Below are 12,895 nucleotides of genomic sequence, written 5' to 3'. Positions count from 1 at the left end.
CCCCAGAAAAACACAAGAGTACACTCTTTGCGTGATTCACAATAAACCCCAGCCCCTCCAAATGGGCCACAGTCATGGCAACATGAAGAGAGGCTTCTGCTTCTGAGCTGACACACAGTAACCCGTCGTCGAGATACTGGTAAATTCGCACCCCCTGGTGGCATAACGGCGCTAGCGCAGCTTCGAGGCATTGTGTGAACACATAGGGGGAGAGAGCTAACCCAAAGGGCAGAACTCTGTACTCGTAAGCTTGGCCTTTGAACGCAAAGCGTAGAAGTTTCCTGTGTCTGACGTGAAGGGGTACGTGAAAGTAGGCAGACTTCAGATCTAGGATTACAAACCAATCGTTTTTGCGAATGCACCCGACTAAACGATGTGGAGTGAGCATTCGAAATTTCCGCGTCATTAAACATTTGTTCAGTGACCTTAGGTCTAGTATTGGGCGCCAGCTTTTGTCTTTTTTGGGAACCAAAAAATATCTGCTGTAAAACTCTTTTTCCATCTCGTGTCTTGGAACACTTTGTATAGCTCCGCTTTGGAGAAGTGAGGTTATCTCGTCCTGTAGGACGTGCGCTTGAGTGTCTTGGACAGATGACTCTAACACGCCCCTGAAACGCGGGGGAGGGCGTGCAAAATTCAGCACGTACCCCTTCGTTACCGTTCTCAGGACCCAGGGGCTTACAGCGCATGCACGCCAAGCCTCTGCGTTCTGTGCCAAAGCGGGGAAAATTAGTTTCATGTCTGCTCCCTTTATAGCCGAATGAGGGAGGGACAGAATTTTGGTTTCCCTTTGCAGGGGGCTCGTGAGAGCGGCGGTGCAAGGGGGGGCTACTATTCTTGTCTGTAGAGTGGAGGGGGGGCCAAGCTTTATTTGACAAAGCAAACATTTGACTGGGCATGAGATTGGGCAGGTCAAAAGTGTATGTGGGCACATGTTCGGGCATATAGATGGGCGAACTGAGTGTGCTTGTGTACTTACGTTTGGACACGTGTGGGCAAACTAGATGTGTTTTTGTGCACTTTTCTTTGGCTGTGTCCAGGGAAAGAAAAGGTCTCTTTGGTGGGAGCGGATGGCTGCACTCCCACGTCCCCCTCCTCTTCACTCGCATCCTAGGGCTGTGTTGGTCGCTCCGTGGAGCTCTGCCTGGAGCGCGGTTGGCGGTTGTCTCGCCTCCTCTGCAGGTTCTGCTGCTGGGGTGGCAGAGCCTGGGGCATGCGGAATGGCTGCCGGTTCCAGCCCCTGGGGTACTGGGACTTCGGTGGCGGTGCCAGCGATGCCTTCCCAGCTTCCCTCTTTGGTGGTGGCCTGGGACCCTCCGGGTAGCCGAAACGCCGAGCGGGGGGTGGCCCTGTTGAACGTGGCATACAGGCTTGAAGAGCCTCTCGGTTCTTCATGTCCGCTTCAAACTTTGCAGTCATCAGCGTGACCGCTTCACCGAAAATCCCACGTGCGTTGACGGGTGCGTCGAGCAAGGGGCTCTTTTCAGCATCGGAGAGGCGTGAAAGAGAAAGCCACAGGTACCGTTGTGACACAATCAAGGCACCCATGTAACGTCCTATTGCCTGTGCAGCACACCTTGTGAGCCGGAGAGAAAGGTCCGCAGCTTTCCTCAACTCAGTCACCACCTCCGGATCCCCACGTGACTCGGCCAACTCCGTGAGAAGTTTGGACTGGTATCGCTGGAGTAAGGCCTGGGTATTGATAGTGCAAGCCGCTTGACCAGCCGCTAGATAGGCCTTCTCGGTGATCACAGTTTGCTGCTTACCCGCACGGGAGGGCAGCACAGGCTTCTTTCCTATCCTCATGGTTGGAGCCGCGGGGCTTAGGTAGCTAGCTACTGCATCCTCGACTGGCGGGAAACTGAGGTAGCCTAGCTCGTTAGCCTTGTCCACATCCAGAAAGGCATCGAAGCCACGGACCGGGGAGCGGGCCGAAAAAGGGTTACCCCAGAATTTCGTCAGTTCCCTGTGAACATCTGGGAAGAGCGGAGTCGGGGCGGGTCCTGAAACAGGCGGCGCACCGAAAAACTCGCCATCCAATAGAGAAGCCACCCGCGCGGGCGGCTCGGCCGCCGGTATGCCTAGCTTAGCCGCAGCACGTTGGGCTAGCTCCGTTGGTGCATTCAAATCATCAAAATCCTCGTCGGACTCCATACCGAACACGAAATAGCCTTCAGACTCCGGAGGGAAGTCTCGGGGTAGGACCAGGGGGGGCGTGAAGCCGGCTCTGGGTGCCACGTGCTCTGGGGAGAAGGTATCCTCTGGGGCTAGCTGAGTTAGCAGCTCCATAGACTCTTCCTCTTCCTCTCCCTCTGTTGCCGTCGTGGATGCCGGGTTCGGTTCGGCGTCATCCACGGTTGAACGAGTCCAGTGATCAAGGTGTTTCTTGATTCTCGCTAGGGGCATGGAGGCGCAGGCCCGACAGGGGTCTTCCTTCAGTAGTATTATAGTAGCGCCAGAGGGTGGGCTCTAGACTGACGCTTCCATCTGCCATTCGGTGTGATTGTAGTACTGAGCTTCGATTGGATCATCTGGCGATCGATCAAGTCCCATGAGTAATAGGTCGCAGTTCCTGTGATCCAGATCCAGATTTCATAATGTTACGTTATACAGCTATAAACATTGTTTGACATGGTTGGGCTTAAATGCTGCTGTCAAGTAATCTCACCTTTTTTTTACATGACCTGTATAAACATGGATTGGGTTTAAAAAAAAGATGCGAAGCGCTGTCCCATCTTTTTTACATGACCTTTACAAGTGGTGCTGGCTAGGCATTGAACTCTGCTTCATTCAAGCAAGAACAATAGTGGGCTTGCTGGATCAAACCCACTAACAATAAGTAAACTTAAGAAGAACAATAGCAGGCTTGCTGGATCACACTCACTAATAATAGGCTAATAATATACTTTATTTGTATAGCACATTTCATACACAGAATGCAGCTCAAAGTGCTTTACAATTGGAACATTAACACAATAATAGAGAAGAAAATAATAATAAAAGTGAGTGCATTCTTAATTAAGTTAAACTGTGTTATCCGGTATTAGAGTGTGTGTGTGTGTGTGTGTGCGTGCGTGCATGCATCTTCTGGGAGGGCGACAAGAACATAGCAGCAAAACAGCAAACAGCAAAACATAAAACCTTAATAAAACCTTAATACCAAAAATAAAACCTAGCTTAATACTGAGCAGGAGAGCGCTAATGACTAGTCTGAAGTCATTCGCACCACGAATTGCCTCCAAAAAGATTTCTAGGTGTTATACAAGCTAGGACTGCCACTATTTTCAATGTGAACAAGAGCATCTAGTATTAATAACAGAAGGTGTGCAACTATCAGGGAGCTGTTTTTGGGCAACTGTCAGGGAACCTTTTGGGAACGTTCCCTGATGGTTATGAGGCGTGCCATGATGAAATGAGTCCAGTGTTGTGAAATCCATTTCGAGATATAGCGATCTGAATGCAGAGAGGGTCGAAAAATGACAGAATTGTGCATTAAAGTTTGTATAAAAAATGTTTTAGCCAAGAGATTTAGGAGGAGAAACAGCAACCTAACCTACCTACGCAACAAACCAAAACATACAGTTGTTGCTGACCAGATTCCTCAGTTGGCGGCCAGAGTTGGCGGCCTATTTAAAAACAAAAACATTAGGCTATGCATTAAAGCATTAGGCTATCATTATAGGCTACCTCACAACAAGTTATAGTTAACTACGAATGTCTCACAAGTTTCGGATTGTGTGTTCGGATGTTTTCGGATTCTGAATCAATTCGACCTTTGGCTACGGATTTCTTTGGAGAATGTACAACAGAGATTGACAGCGACAGCACTGCGGCTATTTTAATTTCAAAGGCAAAGGGAACTTCATCAGGATGCATAGTCTTGTGGTGATTGTTTGAGAGGAAATATACATAATATGCACATTTACACATTTACACTAAAGCTGATTTTCTCAAAACTTGTTTTTTTTTTTTAGATAAAGATAGCTTTCACATTTTGGCCAATATCTCTGGGTTGGCTAAACGGAATTGAACAAATTAAAACCTAAGGTCTGTGAATTATGAATATCCAATAAACCCATTTTTTATTTTATTTTGTCGAACTCATTTAATCGTGGCATGCCCCATATTAAGGATACATTTTTTAATCCTTTAACTAACATTCCCTAAAGGTATAGTTTTGTGCCACTAGGGAACCTTTTGGAATGTTTTGGAGGGGTCTTGTTTCGCCCTGAAGGGGCTTATTTTCCCATAATGACCGGCGTTCTATACATTATCCCGCTTATTATACGGCTACTTGCCAAAACGAAAAAATAAACTCCATGATATGTCTCTTTACACTTATTTGTTACCGTTTCGTCGTGGCTTTTGCTGAGAAACAAATAGTTCGCAACACACGCTGAACTTGAATCAAACATTCTTTAGAACACAGCTGATCAACCGTCTGCTTTCACTTTTGAATGAAGTTCCAAGCGCAAACTCCGTTGCCATTGACAGCGGTCATTCTTGTTTTCAGAGGTCCTTTCCCAAGAAATAATGACCGCTAGAACTTTCGGAAATCCCATTCAAGTCAATGGAGCATTCTACTTGCATTGTGAAGAGCCGTATAATAAATTAACAATAAAAAATGTTATTCTTTAATTAATACATTAAAAAGTAATGTAACATGTTACTTTCCATAGAGAGTAAAGTAATGTAAGGGATTACATTTTTTTTACAGTAGCCTAGGCCCTAGAGAGTTATGTGTAATTCATTATTTTTTTTGAGTAACGACCCCAACACTGTTCACGATCACCCAGTAGTTGTGGTTTGGCAGTCATCCTATTTGCAAGCACCCGAAGGTTAACTACTGTAGCATGATAGCTATCGGCACAGGCCAACCCGGCACAGCAACTTAAGTCTAACCCTTGAGTTCAATGCAAATCAAACCAGCTAATAGGCTAACTGAAATAACACCCATGCCAATCTCTAGGTATGGTGAAGGGTATGTGATGATGTGGGGCTATTTTAATTCCAAAGGCCAAGGTAACTTTATCAGGATGCACAGTATTCTGGATCCATGAAATAACTGGCCTTTAAAAATAAAAAATCTGCCTGTCTCTATGGGAATTTAACATAGGGGTGGGAATACTTATGATCCCTGTATTTTAAGGAAGAACATTTATTTATTTATGATACATTATTCATTCACTAAGAAAATTGGTGTCCTTAAAGGTTAGATATTTCCTAATTTTTCACTTAAGGGATTAAGATCAATTTCCAAAAGATGATTTTATATTCTCTTTTCAGTCAACTTTAGCATGGGTGCAAATACTTTTGGCCATCGCTGTACAACAACAACGCCTAATAACGACCTATTCATTTGGACAACTTTATACGGCCCTATAAAGGGTAAAGTTACCTTTAGTTTTGTTCTAGTTTACCGTTGTGTATGGCTTTAAACAGCGTTCGTGCTTTAACATCAGTAAACATTATTCAGTATAATCCAGATGTAATGCTAATGTTTTGACAAGCATTTTGCCTACTAGTCTGAGCGAATTAGGGTTGAAGGTGGAAGTAAATACAGCAAAAGGATATTTGGTATCAATCGAACCGTAATTTCATGTAGATTAAGAATTTCAGATTTGTACCAGAAAAAAGATATACAGCTTTGAATGGACCATAGTATGATTATTGGGCCAAAATCGTATATCATCACATATAGATATTAGCTGATATCTCCCATACTGGTAAAAGGATCTTTACCAAACTTGGTGTACTTACTCACCATAAGTTCTTGATGAAATTAGTAGGTGTTTAATGTCTTGGGGTCAAAGGTCAAGGTCACGTGAGGTCATAGTTGACATGCAATGTTTGTTTTATACCTCTCAAGCAGATTGAAGGATCCTCATTAAACCCAACACAGTTAATTAAGCCTAAATTAACTAATAAGGCATTAAAGATCATGGGGTCACAGGTAGAGGTTAAAGGTCATGAGGCTATAGCTGGCTGAGGCATAGAATCAACTATCTGACATTAAAAAAGATTAAGACATTTATTAAAGCAAAACAAACTTTATTTTCTGTATAAAAACAGTTGTTTCAACCTCCACATCTTATTTTAGTATTGTAGTAGTAGCCTCTCTGCAACCAGGGGAAATCTAAATAATTTGCTGTTTTAAAAATGCAAACATCTGTGTGAATACCTGTTAAAATAACTGTTTCAGTTCAGAGTTTTAGATTAAATCCAAACCATTTCTGTCAAACATCTGATAAACATTGTCATCTACAGCTATTTCCTTCAGCTTAAATTATAACGCCAGACAATTGATGTAAATGTCTATGTTGATAGAATACTGTTAGAAATAAAAACTACCCTTGCATCGATTGCAATAGTTATACTTTGTTCCCTGAAGTTGGTAGTAGGCATATAAGCAACGGCAACAGCGGACTGATATTACCTAGGATTCTACTAGGTATTAGGGTGGGTTTTCAGGATGTGAAGGGATGTAATCATGGGTTTCATAAAGTACTGGGGGTACCAGGATGAGAGGATCTCCTCCTTACATGGTTAAGGGAGAGGGGGTGTTATCAAGCTGGACAGGACAGGGATGAGGAGGCCACTGTGCCTTACGAGTTAGGGCCTGTCTAGCTAGGAAGAGAATAAGATAAGGCCTTATTTCACCAAACTGGAAGGAAACAGAAAAACTTCTACACTATTTTACACTATTTTACATATGTTACCTATGCATTACATAGGTTTGCATATAGTTTTATGCATGATGGGAAGATGGTTTCCAATGTAAGCGACCCTGCTTGATACTGATTGGTGAAGGGTGTTGATGGAGATGGCGTGAGAGGGTGGCACTTCTCAAGGGCTGAGGAGTATAAAATATAGTGTACAGTATAGCCATCCGTAGGGGAGATCTTGTCGGGGGCCCCAGCTGATGACATCTCCTCCCTATTGCTTTGATGGTTGGTCTGGACTTTGGTTGGGCTATACTATCATTGCAATACGGTGAATAAAGATCAACAGTCTTCGGAAAATCTTCTATCTACATTGTCTCCTTCGGACGCCTTGCTCCAGAGCGCTAAATTACTAAATAGTCAAGTGGTAATTGTTAATTGGACAATTTGATTTGGAAGTGGACATTTTCTAGCCTGGAAAATCCAGACCCTGGTAATCTAGAAAGATTAAGGGTCTGGCCACAAACAATGTAATGGCCCAACTCGAGGGGCGGCACCAAGCATGCATTTGAAAATCTCACTGCACACAATTGGATAACACTAGACCAATGTTTACTCCACTCACATCCATCTGGGATTGCTTCCGTTGAGAGTGATTTTGGCACCAGATTTTATGGTAGAGCCAATCAGGACGCAGGGCGGGAGTTTAATAGATGTGACGTAGCGTAGAAGCGACTGTGAGACTGTTCTCAGTGTCACGGGTTGGCTTCAATGTGAGTGGTTGAAGTAGCATGTTAATAGAGGACGGACAAGTGGCTTATCCAATCATATGCAAGGATTTTTGATAAGGCCCAGCCTTCTGAAACACCACTCCAATGGATCGATCCCAGATGGATTAGTGGAGCTAGGCGGAACGAAATTCATCTGGCGAGAGTCAGGTTAGTCTCATCATCCATTGCAGTGAAATGGAAAATAATGAATCAAGACAGTACTGAGCACAACTAAATACTGATATTCATCCCAGGGGAAAATATTGCTTCTTACAACAGTCTCATCTTTCAGAAACAAAATTTAGAAAATGAACTGCTATCCTAATACTTTGTGTCCCTTAATATGCTTTGTAAGAAATGATAAGGTGGCTTGTAACAAATTCATATTTAATTATATTATTGATATCTACCGTCAAAATCTTCCAAAATATTTAGATATTATTTTTTGCCCACCCCTAACTTTAACTGAGCAGAGAACAACGGACATGCCACATTACTAACATCAAAACTGGAAGACAATGCTAGTCTTCAGGGTCACAGAAATTGCCAGGAGAAAGTGGACAACACCTTGTCCATGAAGGGAAAAATAGCAAGGGCCACAATTAACAGTCATACTAACTTATGGAAAGTCACAACAGCAGAGAAAGCTATAATTTACAGCTGGAAGTAGCACTGCTTGTACTGTGAAAAGGACTGCATGGGCAATATTGAAAGAGATATTGGTCAGGTCATGACTATGCTAGTGGAAGTATTTCACTTATGTAACTGCTAAGCACATTTGCCTACAGTAATTGCAATCAGATACTTGATTCTTATATACAAAGGAGGGGTATTAAACTCATTGTGCTGTAGATAGGGACTCCCCATGTCAAAAACAACCAAGTCTATGTTGTGCAACATAAAAAAGTTCACTATATTTACAGTAATTGAATTGAACATGGCATGTTGATTAGCATGTCTCCACCGTCTATAACCTTGTATGTCAGGGGATGAAACTGACCCTAACCTTTGACCCCATGGCCCTAAGTCCCTAAGTTCATCTAACTTGTATAGACAATAAATGTACTAGAGTTAATGAAGATCCATCAGTATTCTTTGGAGATATGAACCAAATACTGCATGTGAGTTATTTGTGTGACCCCTTGTAACCTTGACCTTTGACCTCAAGACCTAAATTGTCTTGCCAGCTCTTTGACAACTTGTAGTGGGTAAGTAGACCAAGTTTGATGAATATCTTTCAATTGGCTTAAGAGATATCAGCTAATATCAAGACGTACTAACATACGTTTTTGGCCCAAAAATCATTGTGCCATGCTCCATTCAAAGCCCTATATATTTTTTTCGGTACAAATCTGCGATGTAGGCACCACAAATTCTTAATCTACAGAAAATTACGATTCAAATGATACCAAATATGCTTTTGCTGTATTTACTTCCACCTTTGACCCTTTTCTAGGCTAATTCGCTCAGACTATACCTTTTTCATCTGAAATTGGGAAGTTGGGAAGTTATGGTGGGCTAACTTTGTGTGAACACACACAGGGAAAATTCTCTCTCGTTGAGTTGCCTGATGGTACGCACAGTGCGTAAGGCCGTAGGCCTACACCTGCAGGCGCGCCTGATCACTACAGTTCGCATCGTCGCAGGCCTAAGCTGCCCCGATGCACAGACTAAACGGTAGGCTAGGTCATCAGGACATAAACAAAATGCCTCAGCCTCTAATAAGCACAATATGAAGTGAACTAAATAAAAACATGAATTTGGGATAAACACCGACAGTATAGGGGCCCACTAAAGATCGTCGCACCCCCTATAGTGAACCATTAGCTCCGCCCCTGTTAGGGGGCCTATAACTTAAATTCAACCTATATTGCTTACTCATGCAAATTACTCATATTGGTTAATCATTCAAACAAAATAACAAAACAGCTGGTGAGGTTATTAAAATTTTGAAAATGGTTGATTCTTTGGCGGAATGAAATGGACTTGCCGGATGAAACTCCACTCCGCTGTGCATCGTGGAGTTCTTTGACTTTGCATCATCCATTAATTTGTATTGGGACACCTTGGCAGCCGTTGTCCCTTACATAACACCCAAAATTTTATTAATTAACAAAACATAAGTTAGAAGGGTAGAAACACTGCAGCTTTACTGCTTGGTCCCCAGTAAGAGAAGGCAAAAACACAATGGGAGCAGGATAACACCATCTATAATAATAATGATCTGTACAGAAACAATAGGGCTTTGCACCTTCGGTGCAGGCTGTAGACATGATTTTATGCCAATAGTGGCACACAAATGAACTGATGTAGCATACTTGTTGACAAATTATGTTAATCCATAAGCCCAGGGACTACATAGCACCCACTTATTTCACTGAGTCTCGTGGTCGGCATGTAGTTTGTCCTTCAAGCATCATATAGAGTGTCTAACAAAAAAACTTAAAGAGTAAAGTTGGGTTTCTATTAAAGAAACAAATGCTGTTTCTCTTTTAGTGCGAGAAAAAGACTTATACAAGCAACATTTCTGGCAATACTGGATTATGGTGAAATTTTATACATGCATGCAAATCAATCTTCTCTGAAAATGCTGGATTCAGTAGGCCTATACCATGCAGCTCTAAGAATTATAACTAATTCTGGTTTTCGTACTCATCACTGTACAGTAGCTTGTATGAGAGTGTTGGTTGGCCTTTGCACAATCGCAGGTTGGAGCATTGGTATATTTTTCTTTATAAGGCTATTCTGTGTGAACTGCCTTACTTATGTTCTCTCCTGACTCCTAAAGTCACCACCAGAAAAATGTAATCTTCGATCATGTGGGCAAATCATGTATGACATTACCTAAACTGTCTTCAGTGAAAGTGCCTTTTTAGTTTTTGCACCCTCATCCTGAAATTGCAGAATCTTTTTAAATTAGACTGCCTACCAACAATGACACAGTTAAAAACTAGGATAAAGGACTATTTGAGTAATAAATGCACATGTGCTGTTACTGAGCTCAACACTCAAAATTGGGTAGGCATGCAGAACTTCCGAAGATGAACAACTCTCGATGTACACTGCATTAGACACGCCCAACAAGAGGTATTTAGGATTTTGTACATTTTGACACAAGAACAAATCATCAATTTTGGTGCACTTCTCCTAGAAAATTCATCCGACAATGTGGTAGAAACATGGAATCAGAAAAATAAGCGTTTTTGTCTTTTTTACATTTTATGAAAAATGGTGTCCAAAATTATTCATACCCTTTTTAAACAATCAATGAAAACATTTTTATTTGCCATCACAGCTTTCAATTTTTTTTATAATACCTACCAAGCCTCTCCATGTCTCCACAATGATTGTAGATCACACCTTTTTAGCAGCAATCCAGGTTTTGAGGCAGGAAAGATTTGTTGGCATCTCTCTGGCCTTGTGCTCACTTTTTTTATGAACTGAGGTCTTGACTCTGGCTGGGCCACTCTTAAATGTTACTAAAACACTTACTTTCACACTACATGCCCACTAAGTTGCATGTGCCCTGGTGTTTTGGTGTCCTGGGAATCGCTGACCGAAAAGCTCTAGTGGCGGTCATAATAAACTTAAAATTGCAAAAAGAAAAATAAAGTAAAAGTAAATATATACAAAAGCAATGATCGAGCATTTAAAGACGTTCAAGGTGTTGACGTTCAAACAAAACAGAGAGCTAGCTAGCCCGCCCCTCCCTACCTCCCCCTCCCTCCCGTGCAATTGGAACTCTCCTGAGAGTGCATCTCGTCAGTGAATGGCTGGAAAAGTTTGTTATGTTTCATGGTCCATGCTGTACCAGGCTGTTTTTGTTGCCATTTTAGGAGCCTGGGCTGTCTACAGAGACTGAAGTTTGCTGTATGTGACAAAAAATGTTTAGAAGCTTAGAAACCGTGTAACCTCTGAAATGATGTGAGAGTTGAGCTGTAGCAGGAAGAGGTATAGCTTGATTACACACTTGACCCAGACTTCCATTGTGTTATACAGGCACAATTTTTGATCTCAAACAAAAACAGACATTATAAAGAGTTATATGTTTTTTTTATTAGACAAAACAAACAAACAATTTAATAACAAAACAGGCCCACAAAAATAAAATGGCCACACTTACAAAAAGGCAAATATGCTAATGTATGATCACTTAACACAAACAAAAAGTTTATCAGGTGTCATCTCAATCCTTTGGCTTCTGAAAGGCTCTCTTTGTTTTTTCCTCCAAACTAACATCATCTTCCAACACGGAATGCCCACGTTTCATGGCAAATTTCTTTTTTATGCTGTCGACTAAATCTGCATACCTACAAGGAAGAAAAAGAATAGAGCAAATATTTATGGAAAAACAATTTGCATTAACAACTCACATAAAAAACAGTGATCAATTACTTTAGTTGCAGATGTTTTGAACTAGACCGTTTTTGCATTAACAATGGCTTAAGGGGTATTGCTTCACTTTGAAACAAATTGCTTTTTTTAAACAACTGGCAAGACTCAAAATAGGGGGGAATGATATTTTAATGCCGTCATTGCAAATAATAACACACTTCCACATAGACTACTATGGTGCACACACACAAGAAAATAGACTTGAAAGACATGTTCCAGTACTGCCTCTTTAAATGATAAGGGCACTTATAGAGTGCAGATCTCCAAGGTCAAATTGGTAGCATAGCTTTTCTGAACATGAAACCAAATTCATGAATCCACTGAGTGATTTGGATTGACTTCAAAATTGTATTTCTTCGCCCATCAAATAAATAGTCACTGTCGGACGAAAACAATGTATCTTCACTTCTGACGATTTTTACTTTTTACTAATATAGAATTATTAATAAAATGATTATTTTTTAGTAAAATAGAATTTTCTCCTCTGTCTACAGTTAGCTTTGGGTATCTAAATTACATCTATTTTGTACACCTTCCACTAGTAGCAGTATTGAGCATGAATTTTCATAGTAGGGCTGGGCGATATACCGAATATACTCGATATATCTTTGTTTGCTCTATGTGCGAACGTGTGTTAGTTGTTATATCGCAAACACTGAGTATTTAACTTGCTGTTATCTTTTTGTTGTTGAAGCAACAACATGTGTCTTCCTATCTCTCCAGTTGCCCTCTCTCGCTCTCAGTAATTGAAAAATAAATCACGTCACACACCTACCAACCAATCTAGAGCAGTCTTTTCAGAAGAGGGTGTGACGTCTTATGTAGACTATGGAAGTTTAGTTGAAAATGAAAGCGCCAAAGCTACCGTGTTCGCTGTTGTTTGAAAATAATCAGTGAGCGACTTCCATAGGAAAATGGAAGCGGACAAATTGGTTCCAAAAACAAATAACAAGGGGTCAATCATTTGGCAGTTTTTTTAATTTCACCAGGACGACGTGGAACCACAAAATGGCAATCTACAAAATTTGCAATAAACGAGTAGTCACAAAAGGTAGCAGTACGACAAAT

At 41.5% G+C, this 12,895-nt stretch overlaps 1 protein-coding gene across 1 annotated transcript in view; it reads right to left on the bottom strand.

Moving 5' to 3' along the window:
* Positions 1 to 11,469: 11,469 nt before the first annotated feature.
* Positions 11,470 to 12,895, bottom strand: part of mphosph6 (M-phase phosphoprotein 6) — a 55,749-nt gene continuing 54,323 nt past the window's right edge. The window contains exon 5 of the mRNA XM_076302856.1: positions 11,470 to 11,742. Coding sequence (XP_076158971.1) covers positions 11,619 to 11,742 — 124 coding nt within the window. The 3' untranslated portion in view covers positions 11,470 to 11,618. The remainder of the gene's footprint in view (positions 11,743 to 12,895) is intronic.

The sequence above is a fragment of the Alosa pseudoharengus genome, unplaced genomic scaffold, assembly GCF_046254945.1.
Source record: "Alosa pseudoharengus isolate Yale_2024_CS ecotype anadromous, Long Island Sound unplaced genomic scaffold, YU_APseudo_1.1 YU_APseudo_1.1_scf_10, whole genome shotgun sequence".
Taxonomy (NCBI): Eukaryota; Metazoa; Chordata; class Actinopteri; order Clupeiformes; family Clupeidae; genus Alosa; species Alosa pseudoharengus.
This window is presented reverse-complemented; position numbering and strand designations above follow the sequence as displayed.